The sequence below is a fragment of the Brachypodium distachyon genome, chromosome 2 (genome assembly GCF_000005505.3).
Source record: "Brachypodium distachyon strain Bd21 chromosome 2, Brachypodium_distachyon_v3.0, whole genome shotgun sequence".
Classification (NCBI taxonomy): Eukaryota; Viridiplantae; Streptophyta; class Magnoliopsida; order Poales; family Poaceae; genus Brachypodium; species Brachypodium distachyon.
In genome coordinates, this window is record NC_016132.3 from 36698878 (window position 1) to 36719103 (window position 20226).

Sequence of the window (20226 nt, forward strand, 5' to 3'; positions counted from 1 at the left end):
CTTAAACACGCCACGTCTGCTCCTGGCGACCCCTTCACTGGCGTCCTCTTGTCAAAATTGAGCATTGTGGGCTTAATAGCGACCTTAGGCAAGGCAGCGGCAGCAACGGCGTGGTTCTCAGTGCCCCAGGATCCCGTCTAGGCGCGACCGTCTTGCTCCTCAAGGGCGGCTCGGGCATGGTGATTTTGCAAAAAAAATCATGAGAAAATTGAGTAGCAGCCTGCAGTGGCGTATTTAAGCCTCGCTGAATCGTTTTTTGATTAAAGTGACACAGTAGTCCCAATCTAGGGGTTTAAGTGTGCGTTTCCGAGTTCGTGGATTAAAGTGTTCATTTTTGCCGAGTTCATGGATTAGTGGTGTATTTTACTCTTAAAAAGAAGTAAGACTCCCTCCAATCCTAAATTCTTATCATAGTTTTAGTACAAATTTGAACTAAAACCACTACAAGAATTCGCTGTTACATTGTCTCACCTGCCGTTGGTGCTCTCCCAGAATTCTCACGCAGCCTTTTCAGCAGGAAAAAGATAAATCAGTTCAGAACTTCAGATCACTCGATGAACGACCGGCCAGGAAGCAAGCTAGCCAGGGCTGAGGGCTCCACATTTCAGCACAAAATTCCTGGAACGATTCCTCACGCAAGACTGTTTGGCCGATCGAGTCAATAAGGAGCTGTGTGTGGCTCTAGCTTAATTAGCCTTGATCAGGATTCAGAAGCTGCACCTGATGCATGCATCCGCAGATTAATTAAGCATCGTCCCTTAATTGGACTGATCAGCTCCGCAATAATTGCGGTGTTATAGATCACGTTTGGTTCCGATTCGGATTCTGCTTTCAATTAATCGCCCCTACCGTCGTTATCGTCCCCGGCTGTCCGAATCGCCTTACTCCCTATCTGCTTCTAAGTCTCGGTTCTGGTTTCCATGCATATTGTATCCCGGTGGAATTTGTATTGAACGTCTGAAACTTTATTGCCCACCATTTTCTATGGTTTCCATGCATATGGAACCATCCCTTTAAATTCACAACCATTTCATTTCAGATTAATTGTTCCTTCTGTTCGAGTTTAGGCCTCGTGTTTCACGGATTTCACTGTAATTAAATATATTGCTAATTCCCTTTAAAAAGAATCATGGTAAAGTTTATCCTATGCGTAATACTTTATTTTTTGCTTGCCGTGTCCGACTACAAGATGCGATTAATTAGTGGTGATATATTCGCATGTGCAACCTTGTGCATTTGGAGACTGACGATTAATTGGTACTCTAGTATATTAATCGTCATGGCCATGGGAACCCTAATCGTGTCGATTAGTTGGCTAATCAGAATCAATTACTAAACTAATGGGTTGGAGAGACTCCATACTAGACTCTAAGAGGTTAGGACTTGGAAAGACAAGAACATTTCAGTAACATGTACATTGGCCTGTCAAGAATCATATTCAGCTAATCTTTTGTACATAGTGAGTTATTCAATTATTACTTCGCTAATCTGTTGGAAACAAGCGTATTTAGTTCATTAATTTATCTCCCTTTTTATTAATTCAATATTTGGACATTAAAGCAACTGTCTGGTTATGGAATCCTTCAACTCCCACCTGAATTCCGCTATTTTGTAGCTATATACAATGCGGGCTTTTACCGATGACAGTCATGTAGCAAGGACGGAGACAGATCATTCAAACTGCTCATTGTTGTCAGAGTTAATAGGTTTAAGAAAAACACGCCAATGCTTTCTGATCAATAGTTTAATTTCTGTTAGATCTAGCAGAAATTAACTATTGATCAGAAAGCATTGGCTATGATATGTGTCACTTACACGACGAAGCAAGCTTCACTTGACAAGGAAAGATCATATGATGCTTATAGAGGAATATGATACTACTATTATACATAGAGCATGCAGGAACTTGACTCACCAGCAAAGCTAAGTCTTCATGTGCTTCCACACATATAGATGTCTTTACTACTTTAGGACAATTTATTAACCATGGTCACAAAGGGATCGAAGTCTAGTATGAGCATATGTCCGTCCGCACCTATTCACATTTTAGGCCTCGCAGACTCTAAAATAATCCATAGAAGTAATGGAACTACTATAGAAAATGCTCATGTGTGTTCTAACAAAAGTGACGACGATATTTCTCCTTCATATAATTCGATATCCCAAGTTCTTGCATAACTACTCATTTTGTATACAACAAAATATTAGCCCTGTTTTTTTATTTTTTTTATTAACCTATCATAAATCTAATTCATGATCTGGTCACCGAAACCTTTGGTCTCTGCTTGAATTCATCTGATTGGCTGAACAATTCTTCATTTGGTCAGTAATTTGACAGTCATATGTCAATATTCATCAACACAAGCTTTCTTTGACAAGAAAATTAGCGTAGGCTATGTAGGAATATTTTACAAGGAATTAGAACTTAATTAGTTCCATGAGCTAAGTCATCTTTGGATGATTCAACACATGATTTAGCATGCACGTTTGGTTAATCATCACACTTGCTTCGGCGGGTCAAATTATTTACTTGACACAGATAGCTAACTGCTTTTAGGGGAGACAATATTTATCACAATATTCTCCATTGGTGACACACACTTTGCTAATTTATGAGAATTGATTAACCGCATAGTCGAGCCCATGGATTCCTAACCGTGTCAGTTGTTATGTCTAATCAGATTCTATCGCCAAACTAATTTGGTAGGAAGGATATTCCATACTACCTACTGCCGTGGCCAATCTCAAATGAAAAACCATGCCTTTCTTAGGAACAAAAGAGAATATGGTTGGCAGCTCACAAACATGAAAAACAATACCATGAGAATTCATGCATGATGGAAAAGGTTGTACTTCACGTGCACTTCATCGATTGTCTAGTACGATTCGATAAGCATTTCGTTCTATATTTAGTCGCACTTCGACGAATTTGTTGTAGCAGGACTCTTCTTTCTTTTCCTTGATTCACCGTAATAAAGCAAAAGGCTAGCTGTAATATCATGCATTCCTCCATTTGGCAGTTTCGCCTACGGTACTATCATGTCCACCGTCAATGCTGAGTTGATTCTGCGAGCGCCTGTTGTCAGGTAATTAATAATGCTTGCTGTCAGCTAATCCGGTCAAGTTCTGCACGTGCGTGCATGATATATGTTTCTTTTCTTTGCTTCATTGCTTGGAAATTAATATGCCGAAATGGTACGACTAGAGGCTTCCGTTGAGATGCATATTTCGCTTTCGAAGAATAATCGATTTCAGTGCAAAACGCGCAACACATGCACACCTGCTTTATGTATCCACTTGGCAACTTCTTCCTTGCAAGATGCTCTCTCAATCGAGATGCTACATATCTCTATAGCAACAGACATAATAACGTATCACAAGTAAACAAAATAACAGTAGTGCAACATATTCATCAGTTGCTTGCATATATCCGTGAATCATACATACAGCTAGGGACTCAGGGTTTCATTTCTGGATTTTGTTCCTTTGATAACATTGAGAAATTAATTTGAATTCAAAATTTACGGGGTTTTCTTTTTACAAAAACAGCAGCGCCGATTCTATTAATTAAGAGTTGGATTTCACAAAAGCGCTTTCGCGCAAAAAATAAGAAAACTAGTGTTAGAACATCCTTGAGCCCGGCAGCTTGGCAAAGCCTCACTTCATCATAGATTGCATCAGTGATTTTGATGGGGATCATCACGGTAGCATTGAAGGCACGATTATTTCTTTCAATCCAGATGAACCACCAAGAGATCATGATTGGCCCATTTAGGTTCTCCTTGTTGGCATTAGATTTCGTTACTGTCCTTGTACTAAATCCACATTATCAACATTAAGTTTTTGACATGACATTACTATGATGTCAGATATATGCGGAAAAAAATCGCAAAGCAATTCTTCATCGACAAGTTACATTTTGGTACATTTGTGCGCACAAACCAAACTCGATCGATCATTACTACACACACAGAGAGAAAAATTACAAGCTAGGCGGCGGTTCCATATATATACTCTTTCTAAATAAAGCACACGATGTTGATAACATGATAACATGACGTGAGGAAAAGCCAAAACGTCATCTCGTGACGACACTGCCTTGACTTGACCGGATGAGTAATTACGCCGTTGTTTACATACAAAAGCATATCTCCTGCCCGGCCACGCTATAAAAGGAGGCCATCCGGCCGTTGCCGAATTCACCACATATCCAACCAACAAAGCCCAGAAAATAAAACAAACTAGAAGCAAAATCGTGGTATCTACTACCCAGCCAGTAGCTAGCTAGCCAGAAGAGATGTTCGGGTGGGGCAAGAGAGGCAAGAACCCGGCTCCGGCCAGCGGTGGTTCCGGAGAGGTGGCGGTGCAGAAGGTGGACAGGATCGAGTTCCACAACATCATCAAGCCTCCTCCCCGCTTTGGCGGCGGCACCGTCGCCGCCAACCCGAGAAACCCTGCACCGCTGCCACCGGCGGTGAATGGCACGGCACCAAGGATGCCTGACGGCAGCCCGAGAGACGACATCAACCGGAAGGCCAGCAGGTTCATTGAGGACACCAAGAAGCGGTGGCAGCTCGCCCACAAGTCCTTCCGGGCCACCGGCACCGGCCGCTAGCGTGCCCGCTGGCGGCCGGCCGGCCACTGATTGTCGTCGTCCATAATTCCATATATACACGCAACACCACTCGGTCATGCATCGACGTCGCGTACCAGCTAGTATTTACAGTTATACGTATATGTGCATGTATGGAAATGGTAGCCCGCCCGGTTATGATGTATGATGCTTAATGCATGTTCTATAGAAATTATTTGTGTGTGAATCAATAAAAAAATTTGAACTGATGAATCAATAAATTGTATGTATGTAGCTGCATGGTAATTGAAGCATGTTATATATATTTCTGTTGTCAGGCCACCAACAGCTAGGAGATTGCTAATCAATGCCAATGATAGACAAAAGGAAGCGGCTATTTTTTTTTTCATTAAGAGAAGAGCGGGAGAACCACCAACCACAATTGCAACAATACAACAGCACTCCACCACTTTCTTTTCTTTTCTCTTTTGAAACAAGGAGCACCTATTTCTTGATGTCAAACTAGAAAACCCTTAATTAGCTTGTAGTTGTACAAATCTGATAATCAAATTGGATGGATTTTAGGGCCGATTTAACAATTGTTATTTTTCGGTCGTTTGAGAATAAAAAAAGTGTCTGCAAGTTTAGCTCCGATTAATTCAAGCATGAACATTAATTTGAAGTTCGTAGTATTACTGTAGAACACATGTTAAACATGATGGCTCATCGCTGTACCGTCGACGAGTCTTAGGTGTGTAACAGTACTGATGGACCTTCGAAAGGCCGTCAGCTCGCCGTGATTTACAAAGGCCATCCTTGAAGAGTCACTGCACAATTGGCGATTACAACAGTCGTTACACAATAAAATTCTGATTTAAATTCAAAGACCTGCCAGTAGATCAAGCCACGGATAGCAACGGACAATTAATTGTTACCGGCCCTGCTCGCAGACGTACTTTTTCCTACGCAGCCGTTTCAGGAAAAAAACAATTCAGAGTTAAAGTTCTGTTTGTTTGGCCTTCTGTTTCAGCTTTTGCTGCTTCTACCCCTCTAAAAAGCACTTCTTGCGTTTACACATAAAGCTGAAAAGCACGTCCGGAGGTGCTTCCCTCAACTGTTTTTTAGAGAGTTAGAAACACTAAAACCGAAGCAGAAGTTAAAACAAATAGGGCCTAAGATCCTCGATCGACAAATAGGGAGTAGTCCGGGATAGCAAGCAAGCAAAGCTAGCTAGGGCTCCACATTTCAGCACAAGATTCCTGGTAAGGATTCCTCACGCAAGACTCTCCGGCCGATCGAGTCAAGGAGAGCTGCGTGGCTAACTTAGCCTTGATTAGTTGATATCAAAAGTAAAATAAATAATCAAAAGTATCCCTTCACGATGGCATGTATATATAATGGCCATTTCATTTTATATTGTTCGTCGGGTTCCCGGTTTAGGCCTCGTGTTTCAGGAGTTTCACTGCAATTGTTCAATTCCTACAGAATCTGATAAAGTTGCTCCCGTCCAACTATAATTTTTGCTTGCCGTGTCCAACTACAAGACGCGACTAATTAGTGCTGATTTATTCGCATGCAATGCAAGCTTGTACTTTCGGGGATTGACGGTTAGTTATAGTAGTATTAATCATGGTGAGTGGTTACAGAACCCTAATCGTGTTGATTATGGTGGCTAATCAGAATCAATAGTTACTAAACTAATTGGGTAGGAGAGACATACTAGACCTCTAAAGAAAATTCAGTGACACGTTAATAAGTTGGCTGCCAAGAATGATATTAAGCTAATCTCTTTTGTACACGGTGAGTGATTTAGTTAGCTAATTAATCTGCTGGAAACAAGCGTATTTAGTTCATTAATTGTCCTCCTTTTATTAATTAATTATTTGGATATTAAAGCAACGTAACTGTCTGGTCATTGAATCCCTCAACTCCCAGTCACCCACTTGAATTCTGCTGTTTTGCAGCTATGTACTATGCGAACTTTTACCGACGACAGTCATGCACGGTCGGGGCAGAATATCATTCATTGTTGTTGTCGCAGTTTTTTTGTTTTGCTTTGATAGAGAACAAGCTAGCTAGATTCACCTGATTAATTTGTGTTAGATCTAGCTAGCTACTCGGCCGATGATTTTGAATATGATATGTCACTTACACGACGAAGCAAGCTTCACTTGGCCTTTCTGAAACTTTTGAAAGTAGTCAACTTTGTATAGGGGTACGAGTGGCCGTGTTGCTGTTCAAGTCTAATTGCAGTCTCTTTGCTGACGCCTTGACGAAATTTCGTGTTGCAAAGATCGATATCATGGAGATGTCTTTGAGGGATTTCATTGTAATTCTTAGTTATATGAGTTGCTTTGTAATTTCTTGGGTCTATAATCTGAAACACTATATCTGTAACGATTATCAAGTTTAATAAAATTACATGTGATTCTAAAAAAAAAAAGCAAGCTTCACTTGGAAAGGAAAGATCATGATGATTATAGAGGAATATGATTCTTCTACGTACTATACATATAGCACGCAGGAACTTGACTCACCAGCAAAGTAAAGTCTTCAGGATGCTTCGCCCATACATATATAGAGCGTGCTTGTGAACTGAGCCTACCTCAGGTGGTCTGGTTCCTTGTGGTGGAACCAGCCCACCCAGGTTCAAGTTCTAGATTTGACATGGATGTCATATTTCCCTGTGTTATTCCAGGATTTAGCCCGCGTATGCTTTCAATGGTAGGTGACGTATCCGTCAACAGCGAGGCGCCTGCGGTGACTTCGTCAATCTCTCAAAATCTGCCGGCTCAGTCTTTCGGAGGTGCTCATATGGGGTAAGGTATGCGTGTGTGCCTTCATAGGGGTGAGTGTTCGCGTGTTGTGAGCGTCTGCGTTTGTGCTATGTTTCTCAAAAATATATAAAGCGTGCTTGGTTGACAGCTTATGTTGGTGGTCATAACATTCTAAACATTGGTGATACTACTTTAGGACAATTTATTAGACAGATTCTACCGTACCTAATACTCTGGCCAGACAAAACGGAGTATTAGGAAAGGGCACTCTTGACATTTCACATGCCGGCGGTGGCCTTATTGTTCCTGCACCCGTCCACCGCCAGAGTCATCGACCACCTCAACGGCGCCCTCCTCACCGGGTCCTCATCTCGTCCTCCGTCGTCGTCGGAATTCTAGGGTTACGGATTTTAATTGGCCGCACGGAAAGGGGCGGGGGCACAAATTCGATTTGAGAAGAGGGGAATGAGAGATCACAAGACTAATTTGTAATAACCCCCGGGGGGGGGGGTGTTCAGAAAAAACATAATCCGCTTGGGCCAACTAAGCATGACACATGTCAACGCTTGATTGGTTTGTACCTCTAAGCAATCCGCATCTCAACATTTAGAACTAGTTTTTCTCGTTTTACAAAAAGTTGGACTAAAATGTTCTCGTTGGGCTAGTGGTGCAATTATCTCTAAATAAAAGGACATGATACTGACCATATGAATCGAACCCAACGGCAAAAAAAGCAGTATGAACAAACAACGTCCCTTTAGCAACGACCATACATTTGTGACGTGGGGAAGCCAAAACGCCATCTAGTGACGACTGCCTTGACTTGACCGAATAAGTTATTACACCGTTGTGTACACAGAAAAGCATAAATCGGCCCGGCCACACTATAAAAGGAGGCCCACCGTTGCCAATTCCCCACATCCAACCAGCAAAGCCAAGAAAACAAAACGAGAAAACATCGTAGCGCGCGCTAGCCAGCCAGTAGATAGAAGATGTTCGGGTGGGGCAAGAGAAGGAAGACCCCGGCTCCGGCCACCGGTGGCACCGGAGAGGTGGCGGTGCAGAAGGTGGACAGGATCGAGTTCCACAACCTCATCAAGCCTCCTCCTCGCTTCGGCGGCAGCGGCACCATCACCGCCAACCCGAGAAACCCTGCACCGCTGCCACCGGCGGTGACCGGCACGGCGGCAAGGATGCCTGACGGTAGCCCGAGAGAAGACATCAACCGGAAGGCCAGTAGGTTCATCGAGGACACCAAGAAGCGATGGCAGCTCGCCCACAAGTCCTTCCGGGCCACCAGCGCCGGCCGCTAGCTAGCTAGCTTGCTATAAATCGACCGCCGCCGGTCGCCGCCTCATCTGCCGCCGCTAACGTATGCCATACCGTCGTCCAATGTTAACCCCGGTTCTGCCTATATGCATGATCGATATGATCATGATCCATGCTCTATAGTACTAATTGCTATTTGTATATGCATTATTAATGGAGACAGATAAATAATTTGGGTTTGTCTAGCTGCTTTTTGGTTGGTTAATTGCACTAGGTATGTACAAGAACTGCACGTGAGTCGCGGGCCGCGGCAAGGATGATTGGCTCATAGTCGTGTACTCCTTCCGTCTCATATTAAGTGTCGAAATATTACATGTATCTAGATGATTTCTAAACATAGATACATTCATATTTGGACAAATTTGAGATACTTAATATGGGACGGAGGAAGTACATTATTTTTGCTACCCAGATTCCCTTAATTTTTGCTACCCACAAGGATAGATTCTAGCTATAGTGGCTTAGTCCGTGACAACCACGAAAACATCAGATTTTAGCCCGTCTAGCTAATGGAAGAAGCAATTTTGCACAGGATACACAAAGGCGTTATGATGAATTTTTTATTTTTGAGGGGTGGTGTTATGATGATTATGATCTCATTTGTGCCCGTCTAGCTGGGCTTTTCTCATGGAAGAAGCAATTTTCCTAGGCATGTCCGGCCTGGTGGGTATGGCAGTCCAGGTAGGTATTTTCTGCTTCTCATCACCCATCCGCTAGTTGATGCCCGTGGCCCATGGGCCACAATGCTGACCATGAAAGATAGCAGTGCTCCTGAATTCCTAAATGCCGGCAAGCCGGGCCACTTTGCAAGTGCCGGCCAAAGGGGCTAATTAATTGCCGCAATGTGTCCAGCTAAGTAATGGTAAATCTCACTTGGTTAAAAGATAAGTGCAAAGCCAGCCACAAACACACTCTGTTCAGTGTTCATGGAGAGATGGAAAAAGAAATAGTTTGATGCTCTGGTGCCATTTGTGGCGCATCTCTTTGGATTCTAAATGCTGATATGTACTAAAGTATGCAGATATTTAAATTTAAGAAGTCAAAAAATCACTCAAAACACATCTTGTAATATTCACAAGAACGTCTTGTTTTTGTTTAGTGGACTGGAATCGGGCCCAACCTCGCACTAACTGGCTCACGAAGAATCTAATCTAGCACGGACTCTTGGGGAACTAATTAAATACTAGTAAGTAGTAAGTGTGTACGGGCATGCACGCACGTCCCCTAAAAATTAAAACATATCTTCCAGTTTCAAATCTCATTTCTCTTCAAATAAGTTACTATTTTTTATTATCTTTTCTTACTGAGTCTAAAATTTAAAACACGTCTTTCAAATCTCATCTCTCTTCAAAGTAAGTTGACTTCATTACCATTTTTTACCGCCGCACTCAAATAGATGTCATGATATATGCTTATCATTGCATTAGATAAAATTCACAAGCACAAAAATATATTGTAATTAGTAGCAGAGATTTTACAATTCCACCCTTAAAGCCATAAGCCATACTTAAAAGACCCCAATAGATCAGAAGTATTTTTCTGTCCATACTTGTACCAAAATTGCTAGCTTCTGACCCAAACCCAAAGTATCTTTTTACATAAAAAAATATATGATGGCATCCTCTCCATCATATTGTACAATCAAGACAATAGCACCTGATTTGCACCCCCAAATTGTGATTTTTCTAGCACTCATTATTTATGTTTCTATCAGAGCCATTTTCTGGCCATCATTAATACTATTTTACATTAAACGAACTTCAATCAACGAACAAAAATTAGAGACGCCGAATTACACTCACCAAGTTTGAGTTGACCCAAGCTTCAAGTAACTTCAAAAAAAAAAGTATCATCAACAGCTCCTTGATCTAGCTTGTATACATTGGAATTCTTCTCCTTCACAATCTGGCCAATTACAATTATCTATACCCAATCACTTTGGTCGAGTGCAAGAAATAGGAAAGCCATTACACACATTTTTCCATAATGTATCACACGTTTAAAATAGAGATCGTATCTAACCATAACCGTGATACTCTGGACCACTCTCTGAAAAAATAAACAAAAGAGTGTAACTAAAATTATCAACTATTCTTGCTCTATGATTGAAAAAATCAATTCACTCATACTCGCAATTTATCTAGTTTCACCCCTGTCACTGCATATTGACAAAAAATAGAGAGGGAGTGACAAAGCTACAGACCATCTCCCTTGCCGCCGCATATTGGCAGCGAGCAGGTTGAGGGTCTACTGAACATGAACTCCAGCGGCATGGTCTTCTGAAGAACAAAAAGTAGGGGAACTCGTCGAAGTTGACATGTCCCTGCTGTCAACGACGACGCGGAGAAGGCGAGAAGCTCCTGCTCCACCTGCTCCAGCGTGACCGGAGCCCGCGCCATGTCTAGATAGCAGGCAACAAAAGGTAAAAGTAATGGAAAGATCAAAACTTCTTCCATCTATCTTTACCTTGTGGTTTATATGCTTCCCATCAACGCCTCCAAAAGGAGTTCAAGCAAGCATCCCCTTCTCAGTCCTAGCGGACAACCTCCATGGTAAAGCAGAAATGGCAAAAGAGGAACTGCCTACATACAAACATAAACAAGCATCCTCTTCTCAGTCCTAGCGGACAACCTAGATGGTAAAGCGGAAATGGCAAAAGGGGATATGCCTACATACGAACATAAGCATGACCAAATCAAAAAATAGATGACTTTTTATTGTTGGTATTGTACAGGACTTTGTTGATGCTTTCTTTGGATTAAAACAGACTCTGATATCTCACATTAGTTCTAAAAATTCTTACATAACTTCAATTTTTAACAATCCTCACATCACCCCAAGAGAACTTTGTTTCAGAATAGTAATGTCTACATTTAGTTCCAGTACATTAGCTCAGGCAAAAAGGACAAAGGACAACAACCGAAGTTCCACCGGCCACACTCAAAATCGCCATCCAGCACACACATCCCTCCACCAGAATACATGAGAGACCATAACAAATAGATGCGGGCTTCACAGAATTACAAAAGGGTACAGCCAAGCCAATTGAATTACTGCTCACAAAAGAACTATTAGCTCTTTCTGTGTATTAACAATTGTTTGTATCCAGTTTGTTCTACCTGTAATATGCCATGAAACCAACTTATCGTGGTCTACCTCGAGAATAAGATTAAACACATTCCAACTAACTTAAGAAAGAGAAAGGTATGTGGTCCTTGGTAAATCTGATATGAATTGCTTTGCATTACTATATTGTCGGAGAAATCAATGGTTTGATGTAAAAATGATTGATCGGTTCAGAGATATACCTTCTTATTCACATGAGTATCATCATGAGATTTCATATAACACCTTGCTGGCAGTCAACATGAAGAAATTAAGTGCAGCCATCCTGTGCATTTGAGACTGCAAGGTGATCTTGTATAGACCTCAAAACCAGAAAATAAATGAATATTAGGGGAACTGGGAATACCATTGCTGCTTTGCGTTTTGAGTCTGAAAGTTTTTTAAGTATACCGCCGAGATAATTACTCCCTATGTGCATCATCCAAACTGCTAAGAGTTCAGTCAGGCTGTGGTACCTAGTTATTGCCTTGGAGGCTGTGGTGCTACAAATTCACGTTGATGCCTTACCTAGTTATTGCCTTGGAGGCTGTCATCTACCCTCACTCCTTACTTCCTTATTCTTCTGCCTTTAGTTCCCTTGAGCTCCTCCTCCGTTTCCTTATATCTCTTCATTACCGTGAAGCAAAGCAACTTCTGACCAAAATCATTTCTATTACTCCGTAATAAAATCTTGACCAAGCAACGGAATCAACTAATAATTCAGTCGCCTCAAACACGTTTGCATTTGGATTGTAATTTGACAATTCAATGAAGCACAAACCTCAAAGGCGTGATTCTCAGCGGCGTGGTGCGCAGGCCGGCGTGACGGTGGGGGACGGAGGTTGCAGAGGGGCGACCGCGGCCGGGGCGCCGTGGAGTGCGACGGCAGGATGGGTGGCGGCGGGGCGGATCTGTGATGGGGGGCACGCAGGGAGAGGCGTGACGGGTCGCAATCGGAATGCCTGGTCGCGTGGGGCGAGGCTTGCGGGTGGAGATGGACGGCGACGGCTGGCGAGCGGGAGGTGAGAGGGAGGGCAGAGGCGGTGCAGAGGCAGGCCGCGGGGGGGGGGGGGTGGAAGGAGGAGGAGGCGGCGCCCGCATGGGAATGGAAGGAAGAGGAGGTAGGTGGGGGAGGCGGGCCGCGGGGTGGAGGAAGCGGCGGCACCCGCAGGGGAAGGGAGGGAGGAGGGGGGGCGAGGCGGGCTGCGGGGTGGAGGAAGCGGCGGCGCCGGCAGGGGAAGGAAAGGAGGAGGAGGCGGCGTCGAGGCCGGCGGGGTGAGGAGAAAAAAAAACGTTTCGGGACAAAAGATTCTCCTACTCGTGGTGATATTTCAGCATCAATAGCTAATCACTAAGCGCACATGCTTAGCAAGTAATCTGTGTTTAGTGAGTCTGATTGTGGGGCTATTATTATTCTGTGTATGTTTAGTGGGGTGGACATTGGGATGAATATGTTGATGCCTTTATAAGTAGTAGAGATAGAGATGACCCTGATGTTTGGAGGACACATGCCGCGGATCTTGTTGCATACCTCGTCGATTGGCGAAGAAGCTGCGTGTTTATATGACCTCTAAATTTCCACACTTTTAAGCTTAGCTAGGCTGCACGTACGTGGATAGAAGCTGCTTCATGAAATTTTCCAAATTTTCATCTCCTCCGAGTAAATCCAACTCTATCTCTTCGAGTGAATCAAAGATGATGGCGTCTACCATGGAGCTCTAGGGCGAGCGACATGAACAAGATGGTGAGCAATAAGCACCCTAAAAATAAGTAAATCCCGTATGTTAGCCAACTATATCAATTCTTGAAAGAAAATAAGCGATAGTGACATGGACGAGACGATGGACATTGAATATCCTATAAATAGCAAAAACATCTAGTACTATATTATTTGAGTAGGCAGACAACTATGTTAACAATTTAAAATATGTAGGGATAGGCCCGGCCGCCCTTCGCCACCTAATTCTCCTCCTTCTATACATGCCAGAGTATCACATTTCAATATTAACATGATCAGATATCAACTTTATCAACTAGGGGTATCATTATTTTAATCCTGATTTCATTGCACCATATCATTATTCCATTGCATTAGCATTAAAATTTCCCTTAGTATAATAATTATTATTTTATTACTCTATAGTTAACTTTTCAGTAATCCGATACCGTTATTTTTCATTATCGTATCATTACCATTTCATTAACATGAATATATGATGCGCAAATAAGTGTAAACATGTATTTGGTTGGATAGCCTCCGCTAAGAAGAAAGCCCCCCCCCCCCCCCCCCGTTATTGGCTTGCTGTTGTAGCCCCAGTCTCCTCCTTCCTCCCCTCTTATTCTTCTTAACAAACAAACATTCGATGCGAAAGCTTGTCCAAATAGATAAAATAATATCTTACGGTCCTTTGGTTGCCCTTATTTCTTTTCATTTGGTAGAAATGAAATGAAGTAAAAAAAAGTTTGTAGAGTTCCATTTGGTTACATTTGAATTTCAGATTCAAAAATTATGTTTTTTTTTTGCCACAAGGATTTGTAGAACAAGAGACAAATTCAGGAAAAAAAATCTTCTAGAGAGGAATTGAGGTTAGGTATAGGTGTGATTCAATGAAATTTCGGATTGAAATCATATATGCAATTTCATGGTAGACAAACAAATTATGAATTACAGGATTCCGGGCCCAAGCCGACATGTTAGAGATCGATTACCATGGCAAGGTGAGCGATCATTCCAAGCTTCCCTATGCCATTTCTTATGACATTGCCTCTTGTCAGCAGACGCTGCACACAAAGGTTCAGAGCAACGCGGAGTCATGTATGAGGACACCCACAAGATCTGGCACTTGGGAAGATTATACTTCCTGTCCTCCAAGAATCTCCCTAATTTGTCTCCTCCCTTCCATGATTAATACATTGCAAAACAAACAACGAATTTACCATCGATCGATCAACACATACAAGGAGAAAAGGGAGCAATAATCGTTTGGATAATCCATGTATGTATCTGTACGCACAACGGGGGCACCGAGTCGGAGCTCGTCGACCGAGTCGAACCGCTGCGCCAGCAGCTCCATCACGGTGAACGCGCACTATGTTAGGTCTAGCAGCCGGAGGTGGCGCCTGGCGTCTTCGAAGAAGAACCTATCGCAACAGCCCGAAGCGATGACCTCGGCCAGGTTCGGGGCGGCGATGTGAGCGTCAGCGATCCCTTGAGATGTGTTGAGCACCTTGAGCGCAGGGGCGGCGATGTCGATGCAGGAACTCAAAGAGCCCATGCCGACGTCGGCCTGGATTCGGCAAGCTGCCAAATTAAAGAGCCCGGACCGCCATCACAGGAGACCATGCCCGGATCTGGACGGAGGCCGTCGTCACAGACCGGCGGCCAACCGCTGCATAACCCACGCACGGCAGCGCCAAGTGCACATCCACACGTTGTAGCCCATGAAACGCTAAGGAAGTTGTCCCGCCACCGCCGTCAACCTCCTCTAGCAGTGGAGAGGGGAGAGGACGAGGTGAACGGGGACGGGAAAGGGGGGGGGAGAGGCTAGGGTTTGCCTGAGCCGCCCCCTAGGAACACACCCTTATATATCCATCTCAAAAAAGAAAGAGGAAGATGGCAAACAAAATGAAATAGCAAAACGTGAAACCATCCACAGGGTAAACAGCTGATGATGTGGAAAAGAGAGTATGGATGCTCGATCTGATTCCATTTGTAACACCATGCTGCTCAAAACCCTTGATTAGAGACCATCGGTCGGCATGCATAAGTGGCATATCTCTTTGGTCTAAATGCAGATGTACTCAAGTATACAGATTTGAAACTAATTAAGAAGTCAAACAAAAGATTGCAAACATGCATGCATATTGTCACTAGTACAAAATAGGCTATCAGTGTCATGCGAAATTGCCTATCAGTGGCGTGCGGGCCGCACGCCACAGACTTCTGGCCAATGATAGGTGAGCTATCAGTGGCGGGTGACACTGATGGGGTCGCGTATAGCCTATTTTGTACTAGTATGTGTCAAATTTCACACTCCAAGAACAATGTCGTTGAACCTGCTTAGGAGACTAGAATAAATCCCAGTTAACCTCCTTCTAGCTCATGTAAGAATCTCACAGTACGCCCTCTCGAGAAACAAATTTAACCTGAGGAAACATGCATGACGCGAATCTTCTTGTATGCCTTGTCGCTTAACCTTTTAATTTCCACGCTTTTAAGCTTCGCTGCGCTGCACATGGATAGAAGCTGCTCGATGAATTTTTCCAAACATTTATCTCCTCCGACTAAGTCCAACTTTAACTCTTCGACTGAATCAAGGATGATGGCGCCGTCCACCATGGCGCTTTGTGGTGAGCGACATGGACAAGATGGTGAGCAATAAGCAGCCTAGAAATAAGTAAATCTGGTATGTTAGGCGAGCACTAAGTACCCTAAACCCTACACTATGTTTGTCCAATTAAAATACGTAGTCCTTTTGTCCAACAAAAGATGTCTCAAGTTTGTCAAAATAACATGAGTTAGTATATAGATGCATTTAAATTTGGTCAAAGTTGAGACATCCTTCATTGGAGACGGAGGGAGTAAAATAATTTTAGAAATTACCGTTGAGGCATAAAACGAGCATTCGAAGCTTCCTTACACCATTGCCTCTCCTCAGGAGACGACGCAGCACGCAAGGCACAGAGGCCTTCGGACCGAATGAGGATATCCACAAGGTCTCGCACTTGGGAAGATGAAGATTATGGTCGTCCAAGAATCTCCACCATTCTTCTCCTTCCTGCTACCACATTGCAAGAGAATGAACAAATTAGTCTAGAAGACACTTAATTTGGGAGAGAGGAGAGGAACCCTGTTGATAATATGTGTATATCAGGATTCAGGACGTACAAAGGTGCCGTGGAGTCGGAGCTCGTCGATCGAGTCGAACCGCGCTGCCAGCAGTGCTATCGCAGTGCACGTGAGCATCGTTACGTCTAGCCGCCGAAGGTGGCGCCCGGCGTCAGCGAAGACGAACCTGTCACAGCGGCCCAAAACGACCTCGGCCAGGTTCGGGGCTTCGACGTAAGCGTCAGCGATGTGGCGATATGCGTCGAGCACCTGGAGCGCAGGGGCGGCGATGTCCAGACGGCCTGTGGAGGCTTGGAATTTGAGATGCTGGAGTGTGGCAGAGCGCAGCGAGACGCCGGAGGAGGCATCGACGAGCGTGACCGTGGACACGAGGACCTCCAGCGCCCGGGTTTCCATGGCGCCAAGCTTTATCTCCAGATCGGCCAGCGCCGCGAACGCGCCGGACAGCGGGGGCCGGAGGCGGAATCGTGAGCCGAGGACCAGCGTGATGCTCGTCGCCGTCTCGAGCAAGGGAAGATCGAGCTCCTCGCGCGCCCATGGCGGAATCGGGCAGGAATTGATGCGGAGGTGGAGCGCAACCGCGCGGCACCGCGCGGCGAAACGCAGCCACGGCGCGACGCGGCGTGCCGGGACGTCGACGTGGATTCCGGCGAAGGGCACGGTGATCTCGAGGCCGTGGAGGTGGGAGGACGGATCGGCGGCGGCGGCGTAGGAGTCAAGGGCGCCGTCGACGGCGTCGAGGAAGGAGGCCCCGTGATGGATCTGCAGGTCGTCGCCCAGGACGAGATCTGGGACGCTGGCCCAGACGCGGCGCCAGCGGCGGGAGAGCGCGCTCGTGCGCGCGGCGGCGGGGGACGACTGGAGGCGGCGGAGGATTTCGTGCAGCAGCTCGTCGGGGAGGCCACTGACGCGGTCCTCTTCCAGGCGCTCACTCCGGCCGCGGTCGCGGGGCTCCATGCGTTTTTGTGACTTCGGTTGTTGATTTGTTAAGATGGATTTCTTTTGGGAGGGGACGATGGATTTTATTCAGGTTAATTTTTTTTAGAGGGGTTAAATTTGTTTTTTTAGGGGAAAAGGCCAACTTTATTCAACTCTCGCGTGCCAAGTAATACAGGCAATATTCAGGATATCTAAAAGCCAAATGCGACGGCCAAACGAGAGCGGAAAAGCCGCTGTAGCTAAATTATGAGCATCAAAATTAAAGGATCTAATTTCACGAACAAACGCCACCTCCTGAAAACGTTCCTTTCTTGTCCCAATGTCCTTGATAATCGCAGCGTAGTAGCACAGGTCCTCTGTCCGAAGGCTCTTGATAACCCGACGCGACACACACCTTAGTTAGGTTCAGGTCCGCAGCCAAAGATACAGCCTCATCATACGCCATTGCTTCGAGCACCGTTGGGTCCGTCAAGCCTGGAACAGTAACCGCCGAAGCCCCAAGAAAAAGCCCCGCTTCATCTCGGCAGACTGCCACGATGGCACCTCCTGCACCCGATCGAGAGATACCAGCATCTACATTAATCTTGATGAGTCCTGGAGGAGGAGGAATCCAGCGATGGATCCCACGCGCTCGCCCTGCTAACCTCTTCTGTTCCAGCTGCTTAGGATCAACATCGAGAACATCATGAGTCAAGGACAAGTCCTCCAGGAAACGCTGAATAAAAGCAAAAGTAGACAAGGGGCTTTGGAATTTTCTCTTCATGGATGGCCTTTCTTCGGGCCCACCAAACTGCCCAGAGAGTGGTCAAGATAATTGCAAATTCTGCCGCGGGCATCGACTCCATAAGCAGGAACAGCCATGGCTTCGCATCAGTGAAGGAGTTTTGAATAACATGCTCTGTCAGCTCCTCATCCAACAATGCCCAAACACATTTTGCCATCGTGCAATCTATCAAAGCATGCCGCCAATTGTCCTCCGCTGCATGACAGATCGGGCACAGAGCAGAGTCTGCCATATTTCTTCGATGTCGAACTACTTCAGTAGGAATCGAATTCTTAGCAAGGCGCCATGCAAATACCTTCGACTTTGCCGGAACAGGCATCTTCCAGAGAGAGGAAATTTGTTTTAGATGCTTGGTTTGGATGCTGGACATTAATGATGTTTGTCACGTAAGAGCCCAGTAAGCTATATAGATTGGGCTACTAGTTTTGCGCCGAAGACTTTTAACTCCTCTTTTTCTTTAACCTTCTGAAATTCTATTTTTCCTTTTTTTGTTCTTTGAGAAAAAAAACCAAAAGTATCTCTTATTTCATAATTATCAAGGAGGACAGAACGACCAATAACAAATAAAAATCACTCCCTCCATCCAACAAAAGATGTCTCAAGTTTGTTAAAATTTGGATGTATCAAGACATGGCTTATTGTATAGATGCATTCAAATTTGGTCAAACTTGAGACATCATTTGTTGGACGGAGAGAATACATGAAAATACATACGGGCCCTTTTCTTCCTTTCCTTGCTCTCTGTCTTCAGGAGATTAAAAAAGTGCACAAAACATGCAGCAAGGGATAGGGACATTTACAAACACTCTCGCCATACAAGTGTTTAAACGCCGCAATAGCTCCATCAGTCACTGAACGAACATTGGTAAGGGCATCACCCCACGCAGCACAGGCTTCCTCAATCTCACAACATCTGTCAGCTCACTCTCTCGGAGGTGCTCATAGAGGTAGGATGTGCGTGTGTGCGTTCACATTTCATACGTGTGAGTGTGCACGTGTATTTGTGAACTTCTATGTTCATACTATGTTTCTAAAGAAAAAGTATCAAGCACATACTTATTAGAGAGATTCTTCGTTACTAAAAACATAATTTGTGTGTCTTGCCCGCTCACATGAATTTCTAGCTTTTTTATCTTAGTAACAACTCTTAGCAATGGTCAACTGCTTTTAGTTTTCAAATTTTGGACTTCTAAATTTTAGCTCTCTAAAAGATACTCCTATAAGAGTAAGTTCAGGCTACCGAAAGTGGTGAAAACCATAAATCCTTTATATGGGATCCCCTATCCCATTTGCCTCTCCCAAATATAAAATCTCTTCGACAGGTTCCCCAAATCCCATCCCCTATAATTCACTTGTTTATATTATATTCATATCTTCCAGCCGATTTTCTAAACTTGCATATTTTAAAATTCTGCCTTTTTTGGAGGTGTCCGATTTTTTTTGTTTATATGTGATTGTTAAACTGTTCTGAAATGAAAACGCTACTTCAATTTCATGTTAAATTTGCTAGGTTACTGTTAGCGTCAAAGTCCCAACTTCACACACTCGTGTCGTGTTCAGCCATTTGATGCATCCGGCCAGCCCATAAGCGGATAATCCTCTCCGTTCAAAAAACCCGGACCGACGTGAAGATGGTTACTCTTCCATGGACTGATGTGAAAATGGCCATTTTCCCTTACAAGCTGTCCATAGCCTCCTTTCAAGTCGAACTAAAGTCGCTGCCTTTTACACCCCCATCTCATCTGAAAGATCAAGTATGAGCACCATCTTTTTTCATGACTAAAAACACCTCCTCAAACAACTTCTTTCTTGCCACAATATCCGAAAGTGACAAAACATTTGGAGAGGTTGAGGTCCAGCGCGAGAGAAA

The 20226-nt window shown here is 44.3% G+C and overlaps 1 protein-coding gene and 1 long non-coding RNA gene across 3 annotated transcripts; both read right to left on the minus strand.

The window, feature by feature from the left end:
* Positions 1–11017: 11017 nt before the first annotated feature.
* LOC112270592 lies at positions 11018–12560 on the minus strand. The gene is made up of 3 exons (XR_002962857.1): positions 11988–12560; positions 11146–11261; positions 11018–11048 (listed from the first exon to the last, which is right to left on the minus strand). It is a non-coding gene; the product is annotated as an uncharacterized LOC112270592 (long non-coding RNA).
* Positions 12561–15508: 2948 nt separating this feature from the next.
* Positions 15509–17632, minus strand: LOC104583236 (putative FBD-associated F-box protein At5g22720). Of its 2 annotated transcripts, none has more exons than XM_014898437.2 (3): positions 16673–17632; positions 16388–16562; positions 15509–16171 (listed from the first exon to the last, which is right to left on the minus strand). In XM_014898437.2, the coding sequence occupies exons 1-3, from the start codon at positions 17588–17590 to the stop codon at positions 16098–16100; spliced, it is 1167 nt and encodes a 388-aa protein (XP_014753923.1). In that variant the 5' UTR covers positions 17591–17632; the 3' UTR covers positions 15509–16097. The 2 variants fall into 2 exon arrangements, with proteins under 2 accessions (XP_014753923.1, XP_010233351.2); XM_010235049.3 differs by having other exon boundaries at positions 16388–16565.
* Between the last annotated feature and the right edge of the window lie 2594 nt (positions 17633–20226).

Excerpts from the sequence above, each read along its gene's own strand:
- LOC104583236 (XM_010235049.3), bottom strand. The coding sequence starts at position 17,590 with ATGGAGCCCCGCGACCGCGGCCGGAGTGAGCGCCTGGAAGAGGACCGC. Across the intron at positions 16,566-16,672 it reads TCCGACTCCACGGCACCTTT|CAGGAAGGAGAAGAATGGTG; the intron begins GTACGTCCTGAA and ends GCAATGTGGTAG. Across the intron at positions 16,172-16,387 it reads GCTCGTTTTATGCCTCAACG|GCTGCTTATTGCTCACCATC; the intron begins GTAATTTCTAAA and ends ACTTATTTCTAG.